The sequence below is a fragment of the Physella acuta genome, unplaced genomic scaffold (genome assembly GCF_028476545.2).
Source record: "Physella acuta isolate Inbredline_101_S28 unplaced genomic scaffold, ASM2847654v3 ptg001064l, whole genome shotgun sequence".
Classification (NCBI taxonomy): Eukaryota; Metazoa; Mollusca; class Gastropoda; family Physidae; genus Physella; species Physella acuta.
Genome location: NW_026732581.1, coordinates 564,820 through 579,593, shown reverse-complemented (window position 1 = coordinate 579,593; position 14,774 = coordinate 564,820). Strand labels below are relative to the sequence as shown.

The following is a 14,774-nucleotide window of genomic DNA, read 5'->3' as shown; positions in this document are numbered from 1 at the left end:
AAAAAATGTTATAGAAAAAAATTCAAAAAGTACACACATTATTAGGGGTGAACTACATACAATCCGAGTGAATGGTTAAAGTTATAATGGTAGATGACAACTATGAGTGTATTTATGCATATGCAAGAAATAAATGACAACATCGTAGCCGTTTTTGTTTCTTTTATGGCAAGCACAAACACCGTCAAGCAATGAATTATTTCAATTCGAGATGACCTCAAATGTGGTATTATTATATCATAGTAGCAAAACAAATTATGTTAGAGTTTTTAAAATCAGTTTTCAAATAAAATGTTATGATTAAATGTTATTTACGTTTAAACTTAAATCAAGAAAATATTGCATTAGTGAAATGTTTACATCTATTTAATTTAATATAAGTAAAGTTGTTTATGTTTCTGAAGATTATATAAGTAAGATTTGTGTATACCCATTAGTTTACACTCAGCATTGTTTTCGGGTTGTTTACATTTGACGAAGTTTCATTTCAACAAAGTCTAGAGAGTCTGAACTGCGTGTAATGCTGATCCAATTAATTCCTTTATAACCAACACGACTCGCCCATTCACCGTTCAAGTTAACATTGTGACAATTAGTATACCACCAACCACCTCTCTTGTCTACAGCACAGTTTGTACTTGACCGGAGATCGTTATCGGAGTCAATGGTTGTAAACTTCATGCCTTTGTGATAAATAAACACGTCACCAACATTCCCACCACTGAACGATTTGTAGCTCATTTTATACTTTGCTGCTTCATTTTCTACCTCAAAACCTCTGTACACGGCGTAGTAGTCTTTACCTTTATACTTCATATCAAATCTTAGTTCATTATAACCCTGTGTTAGACAAAAAATTAGAAATATTTAGATATTGCATTAGGTTTGAAATATTTTAAGTATTGATCTGCTAATACTATATGATAATTATAAATATTGATAAAAAAACGTAACGAAAACAATCTATAAATAATATAAAAAATTTCCAAAACACATTATTACAATAATACACACATTGCTTGAAAACATTCTTTGTAAAAAGAAAATACTGAGTAAACTTATATTGATAGTTCCTGTATCTATCCCATCATTAAAACAAAAGACGTCTGTTGAGAAAGGAAATATTACATTATCTATTTCCTGCTAACATTGCAACTTAAAAATATATTCCCTTAAAAGAAATACTATTTATATTCAATTTACTTATGGCTTTTCTAGAACTCCCTCCTTTTCATTAATCTCCTTACATTGCCTGACGTTGTAACACGCTAGCAGGTAATAAACCCATCTCCCTTACAATATAAATAACGTATGTGCTTTTCCTTCTTTTGATAAGCTCAATAGCACTAATTACAACGTATCTTATTTGTATCTCTATATGTATGTTGGGTAATGGGGTTAGTATAATAAAGGTGACGGCAGGCGGGAGGGTGTGGAAGTAGTATAATAGGTCCCTTTTGGAGCGAATGGGGGATGGTGAGGGTGAGGATGACGGTGAAGAAAGGATATATAGGAAAATACTCCCCGCCTGGGGGATGCGGCGGGACAATGACATATAGCAAAATACTCACCCACCTGGGTAAGTGGGTGAGCAGCCTGGGACAACGAGATATAGTAAAATACTCCCTGGGGGAGGGTGAGGTACACCGACATATAGTAAAATACTTTCCCGCCTGGGGGAGCAGGATGGTGAGGGTTAAACATGTTATATAGTAACTGGTGGTGGGGGATGGTGAGGGTGAGGAGCCGGAGGGACAATGACATATAGTAAAATACTCCCCCAGCTGGGGGATGCGGAGGGTGAGGGTGGGTCACCACCGGTGACCTTGTGACGTAATCAGTGACCTTGTGACGTAATCAGTGACCTAGTTACGTAATTTTAATGAGTTTGTTTGTTTTTATTTATTTTAAAATTTTAATTAGTTTTTTAACCAGTTACGTAATTTAATTACTTTGTTTGTATTTTGTTTTTTAAATTTTAATTAATTTAAGTTTGATTTAATTGATTTGATTTTAATATTTTAAATTTTAAATTTTAAATTTTTTATTAACGAGTTACATAATTTAATTATTTGTTTGTATTTTGTTTGTTTATTTTTAATTAGTTTAATTTTTTAAATTTTAATCTTTAATTAGTTTAATTATTATTAACTAGTTACGTGATTGGATTTTAATTTTTAAAAATTTTTAAATTTTTAAAAAATTTTTAAATTATTAATTTTTAATTTTAAATTTTAATTTGTTTATTTTTTGTTTATTTGTTTGAAATTCCTTTTATTTCTTTGTATGTTGTTGTTTAAAATAATCTAGTAACGCTAGCGTATACAAAAGGTAGAAGGTTCTTTGTGTCCTGACTTCCATTTAACCACCACAGCTACTCATTAGCGACACCTGTTACTTATCGATTCACCCGTTTCTCTCGAGTACACACATCCAATAGCGACTCCTGTTGCTCGCTAATGGGACCCGACACGTATTGAGCGAGCAACGAACCTTTGTTACTTAGAAGGAGCGTACACGGTCCAGAGTTAATATTGATCGCACCCACGGGGCCATCAAATGAGAGCCCGCCTAATTAAATTTGGTCACGCATCATGGATTAATGGCGAGTTCGCTGAAGCGATCACCGCAGGGGTCCCGCGTTTAATCGAATGCGCTAAGTGGTTAACCGCAAAGCTACCGTTAAGTGTGGCGACAGCTGTTACCACATTAATGAGTTTTTCCCCGGTCGCTTTGACAGCTGTGCAACAGCTGGTCCCGCACTTAGAGGCGCCTCCCGGCTTTTTTCATTACCTTGTTTGTTTTCTTGTTCTATCATGCTACACGTATACACATTCACACCGGTCGCTTTGACAGTTGTGCAACAGCTGGCGCCATACTTTCCACTAACAGTTATACGTACAGTCTCATAGGTTTTTCATCGAGTAAAGAAATAATATCGATCGAGACGCGTCGACCTCGTGTATCCATTAACCAACTGTGCAACAGCTGGTCCCGCACTTAGCCACAGCTCTCGGCTTTTTTTTTTTTTCTTCATTACCTTGTTGGTTTTCTTGTTCTATCATGCTATACGTATACACACACACACACTAAAATTAAAACAAACGTTTTCTTATATTTTATTTATTTATTATCGTTTTACCAAATCATCAAAGGCTTTTAAAATTTCATTTTGTAAACTTAACAAGTGTTCAAAACGCTTATAGTAACATGGGTGAGGGGTGTGAGCAGGCAGGTGAAGGGTGAACAGGTGGTTGAAGGGTGAGCACGTGGGTGAAGGGGGGAGCAGATAGGTGAAGGGGGAGCAGATAGATGAAGGGGGGCAGGAGTAGGAGTAAAGGATATATAGTAAAAGATTCCACCACCTAAGCGAGGTGGGTGGATTTTAATTTTAATTTTAATTTTTTATTTTATTTTTTCATCATCTGTTAACTTTAACCCTTTATCTGCTGACGGTACTTATAAGTACCACTTTAATTAAGTGCCTGTATTATTTTTCATTTAATACGAATTTTTAAAATTATTGAAGTAATTAATAGTATTATCTCCCCTGAGTCGCCGGTAGTCGGAGGGATCAATGTTTTTAAAAAAATTACTGGTGTGGTACCATTTTCAATGTCTAGCTGTATCGGTAGTTCACAATTTTTCTGTACAGTTCTCACACACGTTCTTGATTTGCCTTTGTTTTACCTTATTTTTCAAGTTTTCAACCCCATTTTTTTATTGGTATCTCCAATAGTCAGGCAAACGCATTTAACTTCTAGTTATACAATTTTAATCAAATTGTCTTTGTATTAGACTGATGTTTACAAGTGGACTTATAAGTACCGTCAGGGCACACGGTCATTTTTTTAGGATTTTTAGAAAATGGCAGATTTTTTATGTGGAGTTACATAAATATTGTCTTGATGATTAATTATCGAAATGTACTCAAAAAATGATATTTACACATTTATAAGAAGGTTAGCATATGGTTTTCCTAAGAGATATTGTAATTACATGTTAATTTCTAGTAGTAAAAAAATAACAAGAATAAAGGTATCAGTTGAAGGCTCGTTTACAAGGTTTAGTATACTTCATTTGTATACCAAAGCCTAGTTCTAGTTGTAAGATTTAATTTGTTAGTTATATTTACTTCAATAAACTGTCTTGCCTACAACAACTAGCATTTACGTAATGTATATGTGTAGACTAGTAATAGTCCAAACTTCTGCATATAGTATAGACCTATAAGATAAATTTTAATCAGTAAACAAAAAAGAGTAGGCCACTACGGCTATCCTAAACATATTGAGCTTACTTCTATTTATGAACGTTGCACTGTAGTGTAGACTTGTCATAACATTCTAGTAGGCTACAATTATACTGGTATTACTAGTAGTTGTGTGCTGAATGACTAGGCTTTTGTTTACGTGGCTCATAGTACTAGCTTTTGGAAGCTTCCAGCAAAAGCATGTTCGTTCCGGCAACCATTGCTACACCAAAAAACCACAGACAAGATTGAGGGAGCTTGACATGTCGACTACTTTTGCTGTGTTTGAGGTCTAAGATGTGTTCCGATAGAAAATCGAGTAAAAATCGTACTCAAAATATACTTTTGTGCTGTATTTATATGTGAAAATTACAAAAAGAGATTGTTATAATGATTGCCATTTTATTAGTTAATAAATTGTATCGTTTGTTCCTGTTTTGTAAAAAAATTTTTTTGAAAAAAAAAAATGTCCTACATTCCTGACGGTACTTATAAGTACCAACATAGGTTTCGGCAATTAAAAATTTATGAAACAAAATTTCCTTTGAGATATGCTTTGAATGTGCGAAAAGCAATACAGTAACACATTGTTTAAGTAAAAATTTCATTCAGAACATAATTCCGTAAATAAAGGGTTAAGGTTCTATAACTCTATATAACTAAATACATTTTTTTTATTCAAACGCGTTTACTCCTCCTAACGTAAGTACATGTAAAGAGGGATTTCCTATAGATCTGTAATGAATTAGGCCTTTTTTGACTATGACGTGTTGCCCAGGTGTTGACATGATACGCTTTTTTTGAGATACACGTAAACACACACACACACACACGTACACACACATACACACACATACACAAACACACACACACACATACGCGCGCGCGAAAAATTCACACTAGGTCGGTAAAGGCGGAGAGAACTTACAGGTATACATTACATCAACAAAAGCGACCCTTATTTTATTTACATGAAAGCGTGTTTTCCAAAAAGTGTCACCATGCCGTTGTCATTTTCGCAGCTGGGTTTATTTTAAGTGCACCCCGTGCACGCTTGTTTACATTTTAAAAGACGTGTCGCTTGTCTTCCCTAATAGAGAAACGAGAGGAAAGACAACTGTTCTAAAATTAGAACAGCCTTGTTTACATCCACGAGTATCGTCCCTTGTAAAAACATTTGCGTCAGAATCCTTAACTAAACATTCAATTTCTTTAACAAGTTAAAAAATAATTTAGGAAGACAAGGGTTAACAACATTAGACGCCACCGTTTTTTGTTTTCTGTGACGACAAGACACAATACACTTTTGTATTTTATGTCTCAAGTAGAGGGGTGGGATTTTTTTTCTTTGTAAGCGTATTGTAAACAATGGGTAGAGAAGGCGATTACTAAGTAAGAGGGGAGAGAACATGACTTGCATCGCGATATTTGAAAACATGGCGATGTTTAACCTCAACCAAAAAAGGCAATGAACCTAGAAGAAAGACGAATATATATCTTAGACTTGCAGCAGATTACCTTCCCATGTTCGCTTTAGTATTACAGTTTTCATCAAACTTCTTTTTGACTTGAACTTCTTTAATTTTAGAAAGTTTACTTATACATAATACATTACGTCTAATTATAATTTTTTATTTTTACCACTCAATGTATTTTGTTTTTCTTTATCTTACATTATCATCCTAATTTTTTATTACCTTAGTAAAAATTTGCTTAAGATTATAAACTTCAAGTTTTAAAAAACATCAACGTTATAGTACGTCGTTTCAAATGACACACCGTTTAAAATGTCTACATTTAAATTTCAACAAAATAATGACGTAAAAACTAAATATGATATGACGTTAGTATACATATCATTCAATCTAATCAATCTAAAGTACAAATCAACAATTTTTATTGATTAAGGGGCTGGTTGAGTTATTGTTATCACTAGTCACCCTTCCCTTTGTCCGTAGCCCCTTTCCCCTTCTCTCATCCCTCACCTCAATACCAATCGTTAGATAAACAGACCGTACCACTGCCCACACTATTCCCTCCGGCAGACAAAGGACGTGTGACAAAGTAACAGACAAATATTTATCTACACTCAAGTAATGTCACAACCCCTAGACGCCACTCCAACACACTGCGATGCATACCTTGTAGGCACCACTCCTCTTTGAATATCTCATGCACCCTATCCACATGGAAAACTTTGTCCGCCGCCTTCGCCCCCATTCCTAAACACGTTAACAACCGCTAGATAAACAGACCGTTCGTCTACCCACACTATACCATTTAAGAGACAAAGGATGTATAACAATCCTACAAACAAAAATTTATCTGTATTCAACTAATGTTACAAGTGACGACGTTCCCATCCAAATTTTAAAGCTTTCCATGTACAAATAAAACCAGCCACACCCGACTTCAAATCCCACCTCGGTGAAAACTTCACCGACCCTAGTGTAAACTCTACACCAACCAACTCCTAAACATACATGGAACGAGTTTGAAACCTCCCTAGGTGAAAACAAAAACCGTCCCACGGTAGTATAAATTCTGCCCTTCTCAATTCCAAGAACATGCATGAACCAACGTTGAAACACGCCTCGGTGAAAACAAAACTCTCCCGTATGAACTCTACACCAATCGTTTCCAAAACATACATGTACCAACTTTGAAACCCTCCTCGATGAAATCTCCTCCGACCTTAGTACAAACTATGTCCCTATCACTTCCAAAACATCTATGTACCAACTGCGAAACCAACCTCGGTGAAAACTTCACCGACCCTAGCATAAACTCTATCCCTATCACTTCCAAAACATGCATGTACCAACTTCGAAACCTGCCTCGGTGAAAACGTCACCGACCCAAGTATAAACTCTACACACAACCAACTCCTAAACATGCATGTACCAACTTTGAAACCCTCCTCGGTGAAAACTTCATGGTCTAGCTTTGAAACCACCCTCGGTGTAACCAAAACACCTCCGTCCCTAGTATAAACTCTGCTCCCATCAATTCATAAACATCCATGTACCAACGTTGTAACCTGTCTCGGCGAAAACGCCTCCGACTTTCGTATTAACTCTCCCCCTATCAATTCTAAAACATGTATGTACCAACTTTATAACATGCCTCGGTGTTAACAAAACTCCCCCCCCCCCCCCCGTAGAATAGACTCGACAACTAACAATTCGTAAACATCCCTGGCCTAGCTTCGAAACCTGCCTCGGAGAAAACTTCACCGACTCTTGTATAAACTCTGTCCCAACCAACTCCAAACCTTCCCTGGGCACCCGAATAAAAATAACTCACCCAGCCCCTTAATCAATAAAAATTATTGATTTGTACTTTAGAGTGAATAGATTGAAAGATATGTATACTAACGTCATATCATATTTACCTATTTAGTTTTTACGTCATTATTTTGTTGAAATTTAAATGTAGACATTTTAAACGGTGTGTCATTTGACACGACGTACTATAACGTTGATGTTTTTTAAAACTTGAAGTTTATAATCTTAAGCAAATTTTTACTAAGGTGATAAAAAATTAGGATGATAATGTAAGATATAGAAAAACAAAATACATTGAGTGGTAAAAATAAAAAATTATAATTAGACGTAATGTATTATGTATAAGTAAACTTTCTTAAATTAAAGAAGTTCAAGTCAAAAAGAAGTTTGATGAAAACTGTAATACTAAAGCGAACATGGGAAGGTAATCTGCTGCAAGTCTAAGATATATATTCGTCTTCTTCTAGGTTCATTGCCTTTTTTGGTTGAGGTTAAACATCGCCATGTTTTCAAATATCGCGAAGCAAGTCATGTTCTATCCCCTCTTACTTAGTAATCGCCTCCTTTACCCATTGTTTACAATACGCTTACAAAGAAAAAATATCCGGTAATCTATCGTTTTAGCGTAATCAATTCCGCTGCAGTAGAAATGTGCGGGAGAGGTAACTGATGAATATAATTGTTTAAATAAATATAATTTAAGTCAAATGTTACAAAACATAACAGATAATTGATTTAATATAACAATCACTGACCAAAACAATTTAAAATATCATGAAACTAACTTTAAACAAGGTATTTGAGATAAATATTAATTTAATATTAGCAGATAAAAACAGCGGCTATCTTTCCAAATAAAATTTAGAGTAGTTTCCCTTGATACACATGTCTATTCGTATGTATATTGTGTTGATTTTGTTGTTGAATATACATAGCTGTCTTGTTTAATAAAAGTGGGACAGAGGGCCGTCTTCTTATCTTTAATTTCAATTGAAATTAAGGCTATGTATGTATGTACATCCAAGATCTCAAAGACTTTTGGGAGGTCCAACATTTATTAAACCCTTTTGTACTGATTAACTTGTCAATTATTAGGTCGTCCATATTCTTCATAAATGACGTTGGACTCAAAATATGGGACGGTGTAAAATATTTTTTCAAAAATGATGAAGAATATATTCGTGTTCGTTAGAAATTGTGATTAAGGGTTCGGGTATAGTAGAACTGCGATATGATATTAAATCATCATCTTGCTTTTAGTAACTATTGGGTGAGAGGGAAATCGTCGGGAAAAGTATGACGTCATTTATGGGCGATCCATTTAATTAAGCCTAGTTGTTTTTTTTTGTCTGTAGACATTAGTCTTAGGCCTACACCTTTTCTGAATTAAGATTATTGTGTTTTTTAAAATAGGTTCAAATTTTAATTAGTTACATTTGAATACCACATGGTTTGTTTTTTTTTTTTTTTGTTTTTTTTTCCTTCTGCTATCATCAGTTTTTTTATTTCTTCAGTAGTCAATGTTTACCCCTCCCCACCACACATTATTACAACAACAAAAAACCACCCACTATATATGTCATAGCGTAGATATATAGAATTAGACTAGACGAGTAGAGGTTACCATAGGACGGTACGAACTTGACAGTAGACGATTTGGTGCGAGAGTATTGTGCGCGTGTTCAATAAAATTTGTGTGGCGTGAGTGTGACGTGAGCATGGTGCGACAATGTACCGATGACGTAAGACGCAGCAGTGAAGTTAGTTGGGGGTTAGATATAGTAGAAGACGGACGTATTTTTTTATATTGTACAAATGATCTATAAGTGTGTGTTAATAAAGTTCATGTTATTTCATAAACGAAGTTGTTGACATTGTTAATTAGTGTCTGCGGAACATAAGAGTGATTCCCGTCCTCCTCACGAGTATAATGGTTGCCGTATGAATAGTAGTAGATCAGAATATATTGAGATTAAATATAAATCCCCCCCCCCCATCACAATATAGTGATATCTCCCTCTAGAAAAAAAAAACTAGATGAACCTATAGTTCGTAAGAAAATTAGAATCTATCACTTAAAAAAAAAGAAACACGTCATTTTTCTAAACCACGCCGTTTCATCCCCCAATAAGCACAACGTCACAAAGTTCGCGGCGCGTGTAACGTCATTTGTCATTAGGCTGATGTTTAAGAAAGAGATACCGCGTAATTAAAAAAAAATCAAAACAGGCACTAAATGACTATGCCGATGAGACTAGCGACATTTAGCCCGACGAATAGATCTAAATGACTTTAGTTCGGTGAATTATATTGGTGTTTAATTTATTACAGTGGCATGATGTTCTCCCTCTACTATACAAATTCACGTGCTTTTAATTTCTGCAACATGCTGCCCTGAGATGTTCGGCTCTAAAATGCCCGTGACACAGCGGCTTCGGTAAATGCATTTAGGCTCCCGGTCCCACCTATAAACGTCTGTCCATTAAGCTCACTCGCAAAACGTGTGATTAATATGTGGACATAAGCGGCGCTAGTGGTGGTGTCAACAGGGGCCAAGCTCAGGTCTTAAGCTAAAGGTGCTCCGCACTTCATAAAAGACAAAATTGATGTTCAGATATCGTCGGACTCTGGCGTTTTGCCGACGGCCGTACTCCTAATGCACAGTCTCAGAGGCTGTCCACTGCTAACACTATTTTATGTTAAATTCAAGCCTATACTGAGCTGTGGCTTTACATTAGCTCAGTGGCGTAGCGAGGTCGAGAGTCACCCGGTGCGGCACTTAATGGTGTCACCCCTCAGAGGCGACAAATTTTGAATTTTCGATTTGTCCCATTTTACCTGCTAGTCAATACTTGTCGAATATTGTTGACAGGAGCTACTTGGTTTGAGCCTTGTTGTCAGAAGTTATTTCATTTGGAGTCAATATAGTGCGGCCTATTTTCGTCGGTAGGCATTTAGTGGCAGGCCCTTTTTGGCGGGGATGATGTGCTGAGGTTGTTTAACACCGCTTAGTACAACAGGCATGCAATAGTTATGAGCAAATGTATGCATGAAAACGAACGCTTTATGTTCCTCATTTTCACTGAGCACAGCTTTATAGAAGATTCCAAAATAGACGTCACGCATCCCCCCCCCCCCCCGACCACCCTGCGTAAGTTGACGCCACATTAGCATTGCATATGTGACATCGTTTATGGGCAACCCCATATAACTCATTTTGGGTATTTGGTATCAACATTTTGACAACAAAGGTTATTCAAAATGTATATAGGACTTGACATCTACCCTAAATGACATCGCACACTTAAGGGGTGGAGTAACTGGTTTTGAGACGACGTTATACGCGGGAAGTGGGAGGGGTAAGAAACGTGAAACGTTATGTATTTCGCCTAATACAAAAATGCTAAAAATATTTTTCATTAGAATTATGGCTTGACTTTTTAATAGACAGGGCAAAAAGGTAATTTTCGACATTACGACTATTTCGTGACGGCAAAAATGGGGGTGGGGGGGGGGGGGGGTTAAGGTGAAGAGAGGTCAAAAACGGGACGTCATTTGTGATTAAATCACTAATTAAAGGAAAAAAGCATGAAAATATTAAATGAAAATAGGAAACAAACAATAACACAAACAATAAGAATGAACTCAAACTAATATTTAAATAAACATTAGATATGTAGTGGTAGCTCTATAAAAATAGGGAGTATCTTAATGTATAAAAATTGCATCTCATAATAATAATTATAGAACTGATGTTTATTGTCAGTCAATTAAATTGTTTAAAGGGCAGAATTTAAAAAAAAACGCATGCTTTGTATTTAAACACAAGACTAACCTATTTAACAGCAAACATCAATACATTTCCATACAAATAGAAATTAAAGGGAAATGACTCAAAATAATATTTTCTTAAGATGGCCGCTGTTTTTAATAGCAAATTTAGTATCTGTAACATCGTTGTTAAACTTTAATTTCCTGACATTTTTATTGATTTAAACCTTAAATGTGGTTTAATATTCAATTATCTTTAATATTTTAGTAAAATATGCAAAAATATATCCATATTTAAGTCATATTTATTAGTTACCTTATCCCTACGTTACTAGTGACGGCCGAATTGATTACGCTAAAGCGATAGATTACCAAATATCCCACCCCTCTACTTGGGACATAAAATACAAAAGTGTATTGTGTCTTGTCGTCACAAAAAACAAAAAACGGTGGCGTCTAATGTTGTTAACCCTTGTCTTCCTAAATTATTTTTTAACTTGTTAAAGAAATTGAATGTTTAGTTAAGGATTCTGACGCGAATTTTTTCACAAGGGACGATACTCGTGGATGTAAACAAGGCTGTTCTAATTTTAGAACAGTTGTCTTTCCTCTCGTTTCTCTACTAGGGAAGACACGCGACACGACTTTTAAAATGTAAACAAACGTGCACGAGCTGCACTTAAACTAAACCCCGCTGCGAAAATGACAACGGCATGGTGACACTTTTTGGAAACACGCTTTCATGTAAATAAAATAAGGATCTCTTTTGTTGTCACCATGATAATGTATACCTATAAGTTCTCTCCGCCTTTATCGACCTAGTATGAATTTCGCGCGCGCGCGTGTATGTGTGTGTGTGTGTGTGTGTGTACACGTGTATCTCAAAAAAGCGTATTATGTCAACACCTGGGCAACAAGTCATAGTCAGAAAGGCCTAATTCATTACAGATCTATTGGAAACCCCTCTTTACATGTACTTACGTTAGGAAAAGTAAACTCGGTTGAATCAAAAATGTATTTAAATATATAGAGTTATAGAACCTTAAAGTTAACAGGTGATGAAAAAAATAAAAAATAAAATTAAATTAAATTAAAAAATTAAAATTAAAATTAAAAGCCACCTCACTTAGGTGGTGGAATCTTTTACTATATATCCTTTACTCCTACGCCTGTCCCCTTCACCGACCTGCTCACCCCTTCACCTACGTGCTCACCCTTCAATCACCTGTTCACACCGTCACCCGCCTGCTTACACCCCTCACCCATGTTACTATAAGCGACTATGTATTGAACATTTGTTAAATTTATCTGGGTCAGTGTGGTCAAATGGTGGTCAGATCAAAAGAAAATCGGAACGGTCATAAAAAAACGTAATTACTTTTCCAGACTTGTAAAAAACATGTCTACCCCGCATACCTACGTACCAACGCACCAAGTCGCCCTGTCGCCCATTAAAAAAACACGAACCTACCGAGACTTCGTTTCGTCTCAAACCTGACTTAACGGTGGTTGAAAGAAAATTCCAACCCTTAAATATATTTTGTTTTCGCTGACCCTCGCTATAAGCGAATAGTTACAACCAAAGTCCTTAATGGCTTCGCGTTAATTACCAGATCCTATGCTGTGGTCGCGCAACAGCTGTTGCACAGTTGGTTAATGGGTACATAGACTAGACACGGGTCGATCAATACTATTTCTTTACTCGATGAAAAACCTATGATACTGTCCGTATAACTGTTAGTGAAAAGCACTGGACCCAACCGGGGGGGGGGGGGGGGGAATCAATTAAAGTGGTAACAGATGTTCCCACACTTAACGCTGGCTTTGCAGTTAACCACTTAGCGCATTCGATTAAACGCGGGACCCCTGCGGTGATCGATTCAGCGAACTCGCCATAAATCCATGATGCGTGACCAAATTTAATTAGGCGGGCTCTCATTTAATGGCCCCGTGGGTGCGATCAATATTAACTCTGGACCGTTTACGCTCCTTCTAAGTAACAAAGGTTCGTTGCTCGCTCAATACGTTTCGGGTCCCATTAGCGAGTAACAGGTGTCGCTAATGGATGTTTGTAGTCGAGAGAAACGGGTGAATACGTATAGCATGATAGAACAAGAAAACCAACAAGGTAATGAAAAAAAAAAAAAGCCGAGAGCTGTGGCTAAGTGCGGGACCAGCTGTTGCACAGTTGGTTAATGGATACACGAGGTCGACGCGTCTCGATCGATATTATTTCTTTACTCGATGAAAAACCTATGAGACTGTACGTATAACTGTTAGTGGAAAGTATGGCGCCAGCTGTTGCACAACTGTCAAAGCGACCGGTGTGAATGTGTATACGTGTAGCATGATAGAACAAGAAAACAAACAAGGTAATGAAAAAAGCCCGGGAGGCGCCTCTAAGTGCGGGAACAGCTGTCAAAGCGACCGGGGAAAAACTCATTAATGTGGTAACAGCTGTCGCCACACTTAACGGTAGCTTTGCGGTTAACCACTTAGCGCATTCGATTAAACGCGGGACCCCTGCGGTGATCGCTTCAGCGAACTCGCCATAAATCCATGATGCGTGACCAAATTTAATAAGGCGGGCTCTCATTTGATGGCCCCGTGGGTGCGATCAATATTAACTCTGGACCGTGTACGCTCCTTCTAAGTAACAAAGGTTCGTTGCTCGCTCAATACGTGTCGGGTCCCATTAGCGAGCAACAGGAGTCGCTAGTGGATGTGTGTAGTCGAGAGAAACGGGTGAATCGATAAGTAACAGGTGTCGCTAATGAGTAGCTGTGGTGGTTAAATGGAAGTCAGGACACAAAGAACCTTCTACCTTTTGTATACGCTAGCGTTACTAGATTATTTTAAACAACAACATACAAAGAAATAAAAGGAATTTCAAACAAATCAACAAAAAATAAACAAATTAAAATTTAAAAGTAAAAATTAATAATTTAAAAAATTTTAAAAAATTTAAAAAAATAAAAAACTTAAAATCTAATCACGTAACTAGTTAATAATAATTAAACTAATTAAAAATTAAAATTTAAAAAATTAAACTAATTAAAAATAAACAAACAAAATGCAAACAAATAATTAAATTATGTAACTCGTTAATAAAAATTTAAAATTTAAAATTTAAAAAATTTAAAAAATTGGTTAAATTATTCAGGAAATAGATAATTTAAAATTAAATTGAAGCAAGCTACACAAATTTTTTGCGGGGGATCCTTTTTTTTTTCTAGTTCCGCAATGATAATACCAGATCAATATATTTTTTTTCCAAGAAATATCTAGATTAAACACACGTATGAATGTCAATTGTTTACAATATCCTTCACTTACTTAATCAGTCATTCACTGCTAGTCAATAATAACCTCTTCTCAAAAATGTATTACCCTAGATCTGTAATTACTGTCTTCTCCTTTAAATTTCAACATTTTACCAGTCCGATCCTTCTCCTATTCATAAC

The 14,774-nt window shown here is 36.1% G+C and overlaps 1 protein-coding gene across 1 annotated transcript in view; it reads right to left on the bottom strand.

Moving 5' to 3' along the window:
• Positions 1-465: 465 nt before the first annotated feature.
• The window catches only part of LOC131955372 (angiopoietin-2-like), a 47,486-nt gene continuing 33,177 nt past the window's right edge, over positions 466-14,774 (bottom strand). Inside the window, exon 6 of the mRNA XM_059319493.1 lies at positions 466-840. Within this exon, the coding sequence (XP_059175476.1) occupies positions 466-840 (375 nt within the window). The remainder of the gene's footprint in view (positions 841-14,774) is intronic.